The 14,976-nt window shown below is 32.1% G+C and overlaps 1 protein-coding gene across 2 annotated transcripts in view; it reads right to left on the reverse strand.

Annotated features, from left to right (window-relative positions):
• Positions 1-7,268: 7,268 nt before the first annotated feature.
• LOC145327035 (alkylglycerol monooxygenase-like) overlaps positions 7,269-14,976 on the reverse strand; it is a 31,918-nt gene continuing 24,210 nt past the window's right edge. Inside the window, exons 12-17 of one of the 2 annotated variants that reach the window (XM_080170528.1) lie at positions 10,136-10,220; positions 9,555-9,604; positions 9,015-9,128; positions 8,306-8,418; positions 7,908-7,990; positions 7,269-7,465 (exon numbers count right to left, since the gene is read on the reverse strand). In XM_080170528.1, coding sequence (XP_080026654.1) covers positions 7,395-7,465; positions 7,908-7,990; positions 8,306-8,418; positions 9,015-9,128; positions 9,555-9,604; positions 10,136-10,220 — 516 coding nt within the window. In that variant the 3' untranslated portion in view covers positions 7,269-7,394. Of the gene's footprint in view, positions 7,466-7,907; positions 7,991-8,305; positions 8,419-8,628; positions 8,719-9,014; positions 9,129-9,554; positions 9,605-10,135; positions 10,221-14,976 lie in introns of those variants that run through there. The other variant, XM_080170529.1, reaches the window with a different exon arrangement.

Genomic DNA, 14,976 nt, shown 5'->3' on the forward strand with positions numbered 1-14,976 from the left:
AAGTTTTTAAATAAAATGAAATTAAGGAAGGAGGTAGTTTCTTCGATGTTTTTTTATTACGTTTGGTCAGGTTAGTTTATATCTGGTATTGGGTAGCCTCACAGGGTTAGAGTCCCCCGCAGGGATTTGGCATAGAGAAAAAACTACTTTTCCTCCCTTGCTTTAATTTCTATCAAATATGGGAGAGGGGAACTAAGAAAAAACACCATTCCTTCATACAGGTAAAATCATACTTTTCATAGATATCAACTTCAACAGTTGCTCCAACCTAACCAAAACACACACAAACATAATATTTCATGAATGTAAATACTTTTCTCAAAATATATTACTATTTTAAAACAAGCAAAGGACAAAAATGAGAAAGAAATTAAAGAAAGAGATAGAGAAAGAGACAATTTGAAAATAATCATTTTGTTGACATTATAAATTCATAGTGATTTTCAATATTTCTTCTTTCTTCAAAAAATCAATATGTATTTATATTATCTATCTAGACCTCAGATAGGTATTGAGTAAATCAAAATTCACTGCAGAGAATTTTGATTTTCAATTCTCAGACACATATTTCCAGGGCTCGGCAGCTGCGACTAATTTGATTATGGATTATTGGAAATTTATTTTAAAAAAAGGGAAATTGCCATATTTCGGTCAGGTTTAGACTTCAAGCCGGTTTTTAAAATTGTAAAAAAAATACCCTGAGGCTAAAATGCGGCTAAGACGCGGCTGAAGAGTCCTCTCATATTTCCACTCTCACCCATTTACCTGTTTCTAAAAAGGGATAGTTACATGAAGCTGATTCAATTGAAATTTATCCTCCAAATACAAATTTTATGGGGTGGTGGTAACCCATAAAAAAAAACCTTCCAAAAAATGCCTTAAACCTCCCCAAGACCCATAAGAAGCAACACTGTAAAAGAAAACCGTATCGGTTCAGACAGACACAAAAAGATCCTGTTACTTTTATATAAGAATAATATAAGGTAATAAGCTTTTTTGTCTCAATGCAAAGATATTGAAAAAATGCTGGTTTGATTTGGTTGTTCATTTCAGGGAAGGTTTTTAAATGTACTGGGGAGGTTTTAGTTTTTAATTCATATTTAGATTACCACGAAAAGACGTTACTAAATAAACCTTACCATAATTATGTTACGCAGAAGTAATTGTAAATATTAAATACATTTAATGAAAAAAACTTCTCTCGTTGGAAGTTCCCATTTTCCACTATTCCTCTCTTTATTCTATCTATCTGTGGTTGTATCAAGGAGTGAGGGTACATTGGCTGTTTATTACACTAGTCCCCAAAGTTTAGTAATAACGTTTTATTATTATAATCATTAACCACTTTTGAGACTTGAATTTTAAGTGGTTGGTTCTTTAAGTTGAGTGTACTAATGTTTCAAGCACTAATTATAAAATACACAAGGGGTAATTTGTAACTTTGTTTATCATCATTTAGGATGTACATCAATTTATCGGCCATTGTTTAATCCCTTAGATTTATGGGTTGTGTCACACTAAAATACAAATTTTTAAGGATAAAGCTAGGCTTTAATTCAGACACGTGTTAAGAAAAAAAAGACGGTTATTTAAGGGCAAGATTCAAAATAGGTAAATACGCTTACATGAGATAGATGTATTTCAAGACATATGTAATTTTTGATTAATTTTTGTTAATTTGACCTTAAGAAAGTATTTGATATCTTACTGGTTTAATGAAATTAGCGGTAAAAACTTACTCTATGAACAGACCATATTTTTGATACAATAGTAAATTGTGCTTTTATTTCCAATAATTTTTAAAGGAGGGCGGTTAATTATACAGGCAATAAGTGTGAAAGCAACCAAAAGATTATTTGCTGCAAGCCTACCAAAGAATTTGAAAGAATAAAGTGAAAACTTAAATAAATTTGACACTGAAGTATATTTCTGGAATTTAAATTTCTGCCCACAATAGCACAATAAAGGTGTGGGATACATAAATAGGACAATGGACGAATGGATCATTGGACATAGACTATAAAGTGTGTTACTTTTTTATATGTTTCATCATTATTTTGCAACAACTCAGTCAAAAATGCTTACAAAACATAGCTTTTTCGACCTAAAGTACTCAAATAGTTCCTTTACAAGCCCCATCAATCAGTTTTGAGATATCTCCCTATTTCAATGAAAATTGACAAAAAAGGCAAATTTGGGTGTTACCTTTTTATATGCTCAGATACCATAAAATCAATAAAAAAATACTTATTTATACTTTTCTCTCATTTTTAAAGTTTGCTTCTGTTAAAGTAAATATTCTTGAAGGGATTTATGCATTGATTTATACAGAAACATAATATTGGGTGGAAATAAATTGTATCCAAAAGTATTCTTTTTGGAAAATAAGAAATTTATCCTCCATCGCCCTAGAGGACAGCTGCTGACCTCTAGTGTTCATGGTTTTGTCAAATACATGTTAAAGAAAAAATTTAGCCAAAAAAGTACATAAAAAAGTATTTTAATGTGTTAGAAAATTAAATTGTTTAACTTCAAATTTGGGGATGCTGATCTTAAAGATGCTCTTACTGGTGGTGATGGTGACCAGGAAGGCATTGAAGTACATGAGCATTATGGCAACACAACTATTGATCTATGTTTTGATTTTTATATTCCTAGCAGCCTCCAATCAAGAGAAATCCCTAAATGATTTTATTATTCTCAAATTCATAAGGTAAATACTGTGATTTTGAAAAGTTCTTGTTATATTTTTTCATTGGAGGCTGCTAGAAATTAAAAAATCAGAACATAGATCAATAGTTGTGTTGCCATAATGCTCATGTACTTCAATGCCTTCCGGGTCAGCATCACCACCAGTAAGAGCATCTTTAAGGTCAGCATCCCCAAATTTGAAGTAAAACAATTTAATTTTCTAACACATTAAGATACTTTTTTATGTACTTTTTTGGCTATTTTTATTCTTTAACATGTACTTGACAAAACCATGAACACTAGAGGTCAACAGCTGTCCTCTAGGGCAATGCGGGTTAAATTTCTTTTTTTCAAAAAAAAAATTATTTTGAAGATCATTTATTTCCACCAAATATTATGTTTCTGTAAAATCAATGCATAAATCCCTTCAAGAATATTTACTTTAACAGAATCAAACTTTAAAAATGAGAGAAAAGTAAAAATAAGTATTTTTTTTATTGATTTTATGGTATCTGAGCATATAAAAAAGTAACACCCAAATTTGCCTTTTTTGTAAATTTTCCTTGAAATATGGAGATATCTCAAAACTGATTGATGGGGCTTGTAAAGGAAGTATTTGAGCATCTTAGGTCGAAAAAGGTCTATTTTGTAAGCATTTTTGGCTGAGTTGTGGCCAAATATTGATGAAACATATAAAAAAGTAACACACTTTACGTGGACATGATGACAGGGGAATTTAGGTTGCTAACATGTAACTCATTTATTTTTTAGATGAGGGAATGGGCTAAAGTGTGTCGGATGGGGGTTATTTTTAGCCCGCTGCGAGTTTCACTATATTAGAAAACATGAAAATCTGGTGTAACCTCCAAGTGTTGATATATCCATTTATAGGACAATGGCCGACAACTAAATAGTTTTTATGAAAGTGTTCTAGAACTTTTTAAATTCATTTTCTACAATTCAATTAAATACATTTATTTGTTTTATCAGGGCTCGGCAGCCGCGCGTCAGCCGCCTAAAAGCCTTAGGAAAATCAACTTTTTACAATTTTTAAAAACAGCTGGAAATCATTCCCGAATACAACAATACCTTTTCTAAAAAGATTTACAAAGCATTATTTTTATTAAATCAAAACAAAAAAATGCAAATGCAACATTTGAAAAAATAAAATATTTGATGCAAAAAAACATTTTAAAATTACTTAAAAGAATTTCTGAGATTACATGTTGTGATAATGAAAATTCTCAGTACCTTGTTGATAACAACAAATAAAATTCTATTTATATTTCTTTTTAAAGAAATTTGTTTGCAGTTTTTTAATGTGTTCAGAATGGATATAGAATATATGTAGGTGGATATATTAAAAGTAAAAATTTGTCGGCAATTTAGGTTGCTAAAATGGACCTAATGTATGGGGTAGTTCGTTTATCCAGTAGGAGGGTATAAGGTTAAGGGGGTGAATTAGGGGTATCGTTATTTTAACCAGCTACAAGTATCACTTTATCGAAGTTCATAAAGATTTGGTGCAACATCCAAGTGATAATACATCGATTATTTTCAGCGTCATTGAAGATTATTTAGCTAGATTTAAAAGCCATATTAAGTTAATCAATACCTCCCTATTTACCTCACTAGGGTGACAACATTAATAAGTAGCGAAGCTTAGATTTATAAATCCATTTAGCAAATTTTCAAGACAAGTTGATAAGCCAAAAAATATAATCCTAAAAGGATAATACCATAAATAATAGGGGAGAAGCCACTACTTTTAAAAGAAAGATAAAGCAGAATTTTCAAATAATGCAAAGTTTCTAAAAGATCAATTGTAAAGTTAAATGTTTCATATTTCTTTGCATAACTTATGTAGAATATACGTGGATATTAGGACAGGGGAAAATTTGTCCCCAATTTAGGTTACTTACATGGAACTCGTTTATTGATCAGTTCTTTATTCCAGTAGAAGGAAGGGGATGGGGTTAAGGGAGTGGATTGGGGAATCGTCATTTTAGCCAACTGCGAGAATTATTTTATAAGAGTACAGGGAAATCTGGTTTAATATCCAAGTAATAATAAATCGATTGCATAGTCGTAAAAGATTATTATGTTCTTACAATGCAGTGAATAATTAAATAAGCCAAATTAATAACAGTTAGCCTGAATTAAGTTGGCAACATTTCAATATTATAAACGTCTTTAATTTACTTGGGAGAATGACGGTACCCTCTCCAAAAATAGTTATAAACCTTCCCAGAGAAGCTACATTGTAAAAGAGAACCATATCAGTTCATTGGTTAGCGAGATCCTTTGGTAAACACACACACAAAAAAGTCCTGTTACTTTATTATAGGAATAATTACCTAGTATTGCTAAATTTAACAAGGATGACAACATCCATAAGTAGCGAAGCACAAAAAATCGTAAATGGGAATACGTACAGGTAGATTTAAAAGGTTTTTACTAAAATCAAGAATTTATTGGAAAAATTAAACATGAAACCTTGTTTTATTTTGTATGATGACGTTGGTCAAAGTAAATTTTATTAAAGATACTCATAACAATGGGAAAAACTATTTTGATACTGATATCCCATAAAAGTTTGAAAATTGGATCAAAATAGACAAAGATATGGGGAAATATATTAATCATATAAAAAAAGCCAAAAACCTGATAAAAGGCAGTCTGGCCGCCATGGTTGTTTTCTTAAAACGACAAAAAAATTAATTTTTAAATCCTTAACTTAAAAAATTGGGAAAATCGGACCATATATACTGAAGATATGGAAAAAGTGTTAAATATATAAAAAATAGCCTAAAACCTGCCAAAAAGGCAGTCTGGCCGTCATGGTTATTTTCTTTAAAAGACAGGAAATTTAATTTTGATATCTATAACTGAAAAATTTTTGAAAATCGGAATATAAACACTGAAGATATGGAGAAAAATGTTAAAAATATAAAAAAAACAGCCTAAAACCTGCTAAAAAGGCAGTCCGGCCATCGTGGTTGTTTTCTTTAAAAGACGGGAAATTTAATTTTGATATCTATAACTGAAAAAATTTTGAAAATTGGACCATAAACACTGAAGATATGGAGAAAAATGTGAAAAATATAAAAATAGCCTAAAACCTGCTAAAAAGGCAGTCTGGCCTTCATGGTTGTTTCTTTAAACGACGGGAAATTAAATTTTGATATCTGTAACTGAAAAAAATTTTAAAATCGGACCATAAACACTGGAGATATGGAGAAAAATGTGAAAAATATAAAAATAGCCTAAAACCTGCTAAAAATCGGTCCGACCGCCAATGATGTTTTATAGTTAATTGTGATCCTTAATGGTGGGAATGTTGTCAAAAAGTTTCAGCATTCTATCTTTTATAGGAGCTGAGTAAATCCCATTTCCCCCATAGCGTTACGGACTGACGGACTGACTGACGGACGGACAAAGTGAATTATAGAGTAGCTTCGCTACTAAAAATATGTTGCAATAAAGAAATTTTGGTGGAATAGAATTAGAAGATAGCTTTATGGATAATATATAATTGAAATAATGTTAGGCCTACGACCAATCCTTAATGGGTATTATGTTTGTATGTGGATATGTGATTTTCTCGGATGTTATTCAAGATAGACTGTTGATTGTTTTGTAAATAAAGTCCTTAGCAGAGAGCATCGATCCAGTACACAACTTATTCAGTCGGTCATGCTGTGAAAAAATATATTGGTATGTCAAGGTTTCGTGCTTTTCTATTTATTTCAGAAGCCTGGAGGAAATACAACAATTGAACAGCTGAAAGACTGCCACAAGTATACCCTGTATTTGTTGCCTCCAGCTTCAATAACAAAAAAGTCATAGGCATTTTAAATCACATATGAAGGATATAAAATCTTTTAACATTTTCTAACCTTATATAAGAAATTTTAATATTATATACATATATTATTATTAAATTTCACCAGCTAGAATTTCATGTTAATATTTTAAAATTCGAGGTTTATTTTTGAAGTTAAAAAGTTTTAAAGATTGATCCTAAAATGCACATTTAATCATAAAAGAAGATATACATTACAAGAAAAACATTTCAACAATTAAAATACAACCAGTTACAGAAATGTAAACAAATTAATTGTGTTTCCAGTGTGGCTTCGAAACCGATTAATATCGGCTGGGTTAGAACCAGTTTTTGCCATGCTGAAAAATCATGTATAGAATTGTAATACCAGAAATTTTATATGTATATTATTAAAATGAAAAATCAGTTCATAGCAGTTTTGTTAACCGGTGACTTCAGTTCTCGAGGGCTAACGAAATTGGTGCTAATGTAACAATTTTTCAATTTAATATCCGCGGTAAGCTTTACTGAGCTTATTTAATACCTATATTAGCGACAACTTTTACTACACAAGAACTGCTGTGTCTTTGGCCCACGCAGCTCACTACCATACACAGTTGGGACTTCCAGACAAATGTCGTTTAATCAAAGAGTTGGTTGTCTGTTGAGTGTTATTTAACCTAACACTCTGGCTCCCCTTGGTTATCCTTGTTAAATTGCGCCCTTGCTACAAGCTTTTTAAAATAAGAAATTAGAATGTTAATTGATTATATTTTGATGTTTAATACATAATTATACAAAAAATGTTGATTAAAATACTTGTTACAATAATCAAATTTAGATTTCTATTTAGCAGCGTAGCTACTATATCCATTTTTTAGTTGACTTTTTCTTTCTTGGAGGAGGCCATATCCATTATCAGTCCAACAACAGAAATAGCAGCTGATCCTAAATTTAAAAAAAGGGTTATTATAAATTTTTAATAGAAAGGATTAAGTATGAAAAAATATCCCGTGTATATTATTGAAAATTCAAAAGAAATCCAGTCTCCTCTCCCCCTGATTTTGTAATAAATTGAAGTGGCTGGGAAGTGGGTTTATTTTTTTGTATGTTTTACCTTTGGATGGGTCAACACGTATAGAACAAGTTGGGTTAAGAACCCCCGAAGGGATTAGACGTTAGGCAATTAGAGGAAAAGAACCAGAAACACACCAACCTAAAAGGAGGGAGGGGACATTGGGCTAATTGTTGACACTAATACCCAAAGTTTTGTAATAAAGTTTTCTTATTTGTTGGCCCAACAACTTTGGGGACTATTATTGAATTTTGTTTCATAGGCTTAGTAAGTAGAGTGTCCAAAGATGTCAATTACTCATTGTTAATTACAAACCTGTGTAAACATAGTTCAGTGTGTCCACAGAAACAGAGTTGACAGTCACCAGGGTTTCCAAAAACAGCAGGCTTATTCCACATCTAAAAATATTTTCATTATGGCTTCAAATCTGATTAATATCCGCTGGATTAGAACCGGTTCTCAGCTATACTGAAAAATCCTGTAAAGCATCATATTACATACAATTCAATTCTGGGGTGTCTTTTTTTCTAGTGTTACCCTCCCTAAAAATAGCTAGGTATAAACCTTCCCAGTACCTATGAGAATCTTCACTTAAAGGAGAACAATATTGGTTTAGCGGTTAGCAAAATCTTTCTGTACAGACAGACAAACAGACAAAGATTCAGTTACTTTTACATGAGGATTAAAAGTAACTTTTCTTCAATAAAAGTTACCTTGCCAGTTCCAGGAGCCATCTGAGGCTAGATTTGTCATACAGGATTCCAATAGAGGTCATGGTTCCCAGCAGGTACAGGATGATCAGCAGGCTGGTCCATTGCTCCATACCCTAGGTAAATACAATAGAGGTCATGGTTCCCAGCATATACAGGATGATCAGTAGGCTGGTCTATTGCTCCATACCCTAGGAAAATAAAATAGAGGTCATGGATCCCAACATATACAGGATGATCAGTAGGCTGGTCCATTGCTCCATACCCTAGGTAAATATAATAGAGGTCATGGTTCCCAGCAGATACAGGATGATCAGTAGGCTGGTCCATTGCTCCATACCCTAGGTAAATATAATAGAGGTCATGGTTCCCAGCAGATACAGGATGATCAGTAGGCTGGTCCATTGCTCCATACCCTAGGTAAATAAAAAAGAGGTCATGGTTCCCAGCAGGTACAGAATGATCAGCAGGCTTATCCATTGCTCCATGCCCTAGGTTAAGAAGTTTTAAATGTTTAATAAAGGTTCAATTATGATAATTGTTAAATTGGGGGGTACAAGAAAGAACAAAAATAATAACATATAATTTTTACTTGTTGCTATGTAGGATACATGACATTTACAGAAAATAAATCCTCATTCATAAGTTTTAGTTCAGTATTTTGAGTATTTTTCACTAATAAATTATCAAGAAATTTACTGAAGTTACTTACAGCAAAGGCTCTGGCTAGAAGATCAGATTGTCCAATGACAAATACAAAGTGGGCGAGGGTGTACACATGCAGAAGGGGGTTCACTGAGGGTCCGTACTTGTCTCTCACTGGCCTCTGAAAATATAAATGGTGGAAATGTTAGGATACATAATTTTTGTAAAGATACTATAAATATATTGTTTCTTGGATGCTGGACCAGATTTATGTACTCTGATAAAGTGGCAGCTGGCTAAAATAACGATTTCTCCGATACACCCCCTCCCCCTTACTGAAGCTTAAAATGATCTTGTTGGGATTTTGTCTGATTTTTTTTTCAGGGACACAAGAGAAACAATTTTAAATGAAATATTATTTATTTATTTCTACAAACCATAGACTCTTCCCGTTGGTAAAAAACCTCAAGTTTTTCTTGACAAAATTAATCAACTTCTATATTGAATTAAATTGCTTGATCAAATACTCTTGATTTCAAACGACATTGAATACTTAAATAGAAGATTAATAGAAGATTAAAAAGATTAAAAATATAGAGAAACTAACCTCTTCAACAAAAGTTGGATCTCCTAATCTTTCAGTTCCTGGAAACCATCCTGTAGAATTAATCATAATAATAATAAAGTATAAGTAAGGTTTTGGTTAGTATAAATGATCGTGAAGGCTCAAATCTCGGCCCATAAATAGAGGCGTTTAAAGGCGCTTTGTCTAATGCGCGACATTATTAGTAAGATTATGGGGAATACCTTAACCCAAAATAGGTGTAGATCATTGCCATTTACAGTTAGGACAAAGGTCGTGCAATTAAATCTGCAATTGTAGAAATGTGATTGCCTCAAGACCCAATATAAAGGTCTGGCCCTCTCAATCGTCCCCAGATGTATCAGTAAAAGTATCAGCATGTTTGTTTGATTACTTATAAGGCTGCCAATCCATTATGGCTTCGAAACAGATTATTATCCGCTGGATTAGGACCGGTTCCTAGCAATACTGAAAAATCAAGTGTGACATCGTATTTTCCACGAATATCAAAATAAAAATCATAAATTCATACCAGTTTTGTTAGACACGACATAATATCTGCGGAAAGCTGTCTATAATAAAATGAGATAAATACATATTTTTACCTGGACCCTTGATGAAAGCGCACATGTAGTCCCACCAGTTTGTCATGGTTCTAGCCTTCTCCAATACTTTTCCATAGTAGAACAACTAAAATAAAAAATAATACATTTGTATGTCTTTTTGTCTATGAAATCACCATGCCTCGTTTGAAATCGATAGGACAATTCTAAATTAACGAAAAGAGCTAAGCGTTACGGATGGAAGGACGGACCTACCCTAATTATAGAAAAGCTTTAATTTAAAAAAAGTTACGGACTGACAAAGTGAATTATAGAGAAGCTTCGCTTCTCAACTAAGAAATTTCATTTCTAAATATGATATTATATAAATTGTGCTTTTTCTGTATGTTATAATTTGCTAAATGAATTTAAAAGTATAGATGTTTATTCCAGACAACTACTTCGTTCCAGTGGTGGGGACCTTTTTTTCTTACAATTGTCATATGCTCGTTTATTGACTTTGCTATGTTGATATTTACGACGGTATTGCTTAATATTCAAAGACCCAATTGAAAGTCGGCACAGGGTCCCCACCCCCTCTGGCTAGAGTTACATATAGCCCGTGCCCCCTCCATTCTTTTACTTTAATATTTGAAGAATAAAGTTTTGTAAAATAATGGATATGAGCTGTCTTTTCATTTCACTATTCCCTGCTTAACTTTTGGGCAGTTATTATCCTTCTTAAAAGGTACCAGGATGTTTGTCTGTGTGTCTTTGGATCATGCTAACCACTGAACCGGTATAGTTCTTCATTATAAAGAAGCTTCTTATAGATCCAGGGTAGGTTTTTTTTACTATTTTGAGGAAGGGGCCTCAATCCTTTCCGTTTTAAAAATTGAATGTGGATCGGGGGTTGACTTATCCCCCACCCTCTTCCGAAAAAGGACCTAGGGGCGTAGCAGTTAGTAACAAAATAATAACAAAAAGTCCCCAAATTCTTATTTGTTGGCTTGACAACTTTAGGGACTTTTATTTAATTCAATTGGTTTGTTCAATAAGTGTTCAACAAAAGGGGTAATTTTTGTAATGTATCATGATTAGGGATATACATTAATCAGCAATTGACTTATCCCTTTAGATCCCAGAACAAAATCAACGGTATGTCGATATTAAGATAATCTTGTTTCTCGTATTCATTCGAATCCGGTGGATAGGAACCGGTTCTCATCAATACGAAAAAACTATGTCTAGCACCGTATTATATCCAGCTTTCTACGAATAAAAAAATGTAGAATCATAAGATTATAAAAACCAGTTTTTTTAGCCGGTGCCTTAGGCACCTTGGGGCTAAAAACCCTAGTTTTAATCTCATAATTGTACATTCTATATCCGCGGAAAGCCGTTTTTAATACGATGCGAGAAATAACTATTAGATGTCACTTGTTGACATAAATGATTGAGATATATAAGTATGTCAACTTAATACCTTCAGGTTTAACTGGATAAGAAAAGTGGGGTCCTATTTATCAATGAAACTTTTTAACTTACACACAACCACACCCACACAGACATATACACACACAAACATACACACACAGACACACACACAAAAAGTAACACTTTCTTTCTTTATTTTATTTTTTCTTTTTATCACTTTTTTTCGCAATTGCACGGAATAAGTATAGAGTGAAAACCAAGTTACGTCTACAATTAGTACAGCAATAATAACAATAACAAAATTGATTTTTTTCACTTACACCAGTTTATCATATGCCCTAAAAATGAACCTAGTAAAAGTGTCTGACTCTGATTATGACGTAAAAAATAATTAGCCAATGAGAGGCCACTATAAATTTTACCATTGGTCAATTACAGTGTATACTGAGCTGGATCTTTAAATCGTTTTTATAGTGCGCTGAATCGGGGCGATTCAGAGGTGATTTGTAGGTGCGCTGGTGGTTAGCCACAGCGCGCCTATAAAACATTGATATTTAAAAGATTTTCGGCGCGGTGTTGTTAAATCGCTTGCGACACTCAATAAAATATCGATCCGCGCCAGTACAACTTTATAACATAAGCCGTGTCAGTAAGGCATTTTATGTAAAATTCCGTGTCAGCATGGTATTTTATATAAAACATTAATATATAATTTATTTTAAAAATAAATATAAAAATGTTTTCACAATAGTTTTGCAATAAAATATTAAAGTAATTAAAAAAAAAATATTTATTGATTAAATAAATCACCCCGATTTAAACCGGCAATGCAACTCGGTGAGTGGCGTTGCCGCGCCGGGCCCGCGCCACTGCCCGATTCAAATCGCCCATGCAAATTCGATTTAAAGATTGATATTAATAATTTGATGGTGCGCCAAATGAATCGCCCCGGTTTAAATCACCTATAAACGATTTAAAGATCGAGCTCTGGTCTCTCATTGGCTAATTTTTTTACGTCATAATCAGAGTCAGACACTTTTACTAGGTTCCTAAAAATGTGAAACTTGTAGTTGGCTAAAATAAACACACACCCCCCCCCCTGTCCTGTCCACATTTACTCCAATTTCTCCCCTCCTACTGGATGATTGAATTGACCAATATTAGCAACCTAAATTGACTAAAATTTTCCTCTGTAATAATATCCAGAATAGGAAAAGTTGGTTAAGAGAAAAAAATCTTTGGGGCATTTTTTAGTAAGATAAGAGAAGATGGGGGGAGGGGGTCTGTGGTTTAACAATAGGTTTGGGTGAAAATATTTTTCTTTCTCTTTTTTACTCTCCCTTTTAACACTTTCTTTCTCTCACTCTCTCACTCTCTCTCTCTCTCTCTCTCTCTCTCTCTCTCTCTCTCTCTCTCTCTCTCTCTCTCTCTCTCTCTCTCTCTCTCTCTTTCTCTCCCTCTCTCTCTCTCTCTCTTCCTCTCTTTCTTACTCTCCCTTTCTTGTTTATGTACATCTTTCTGTTTCTCTTTATCATCAATCATAAAAAGTTCAGCCATATCTATATTACATTTAAGATTTAAGGGAAAAGATAATCGCCGATAAATTGATGTATATCCACAAATATGATACACAGATTATAATTAATGGTTGAAATATTTAAACATTTAACTTATAATAAACCAATCAATCAAAAATCAATAAAGTTTCCAAAGTTAACGAGTCAACGAATAATAGAACATTATTATAAAACTTTGGGGACTAGTGTAATAAACAGCCCTTCCTCCCTGATTTGTTTATAAGAAATATGGATATACAATTCACAAATATCAGACATACAGTATTATAATTGAAACTCAACATTCCAGGGTACGAGAGTTATAAAACAATGGCCGATAAAATTATGTACATCCCCAATGATTACCGCCTTTGTAGATTACAATTAGTGGTTAAAACGATGGAACACTCAACTTAATGAACCAACCAATAAAAATTCAATGAAAGTCTTTAAAGTTTATAAGCCAACAAAAAAGAAAACGTATAAACAGCCCAAAGTCCCTGGAACAATCAGACAATAATCATAAAATTAAAATATCAGAAAACTTATATTTTATTCTAACTTAACCTACTCTACTGAACTAAGAAAATAGCCTAAAACACATCCAGGGACAAACCAACGCTACCCTAATCTTAAAAAAAGCTGTATTGGAGATTTGAAAAGACGTTTTTTATTATTTTTTTTTGTTTAAAAATCAAATCTTTTCTAGTGAGGCTTCGAAACCAATTGATATCTGCTTGATTTGAACCGTTTCTATAAAAAAAATGTATATCATCGTAATACAGACAATTTTCCACGCATATTAAAATAATAATAATAAGATTAATATCAGTTTTGATAGGCAGGGCCTTTAGAGTAAACTAACTGGTTTCAATCTTATAATTCTTCATTTTGATATCCGCGGAAAGCTGTCTATAATACAATGATATACATAAATAAATGTTCTTCTTTTAAATGTAAACAAATTAATTTAATTCATTTGTTTTCGTTAGTATTTTAAGATAGTTTTAAGCTTACTTTTCTATCTATTGTTGTAAGATAGAATAGTTAGTTTAGTGTATTATTTCAACGTTTACTTAAAACTAAATAAAAAAAGTTATTTAGCAAAATAAAATTGTCCAATAGAATACTTAATTGTTGTACTTTACAATTTTAATTATTTAAACAAGGATAACAACATCCATAAAAGCGTCAAATGACTAATAACTGTAGAAGATAGTCAGAACTTGAGCAGTTTGTTGCAAAGTTGCTTACATACAGTGTAGTAAAAGGACATACTTTCATTTTTAGGATTGGAATATAGGGATGCCTCGCTTATTATATTTTACCTTGTTGTTCTAGGAATGATTATTCCAAAATCAGAAATAGGATAATTACATCATACAATATTTTGTTGTCAAAAAGTTTAAAATCAGCATGTTTTAAATGGATTTAAATCTGGTAACAATAATAGAGTTGCTATGCTTTCTTTTTCGTACCTAATTGTATTAGGAATCATCAGAAAAGTTTTTAATCGATAGGACAATTCTAAACTGTCTAAATTAATAAAAAGGGCTAACCGTCAAGGACGTATATATTTATAGAAAAGCCTCGTCTAGAATATGTAAATTTAAATTAGCTGTAATGTTTAAATACCTATTGTTTCTTAAATACAAAAGCATTCTTCTTTTATACAACAAACTCTTTAATATTACATTAAAAGTGGATGGAAACTTTTAAAGCTTTTTAAGTGAATAATTTATACGAAAAGTTCTTAAAAATCATCGTCTTTTTAATATAAATTTAAGAATTAAGAGCAAAGCCTCTCACTGATTCAATTTATTTCAACAAAGAATGTATACCTAAATTAATTATTTATCGCATAGCATTGTAGACAGCAATGCGCGAATATTAAAATGAAAAATTTTAAGA

Source organism: Acartia tonsa, chromosome 8 (genome assembly GCF_053477335.1).
Source record: "Acartia tonsa isolate MP-2025a chromosome 8, ASM5347733v1, whole genome shotgun sequence".
Lineage (NCBI taxonomy): Eukaryota > Metazoa > Arthropoda > Copepoda > Calanoida > Acartiidae > Acartia > Acartia tonsa.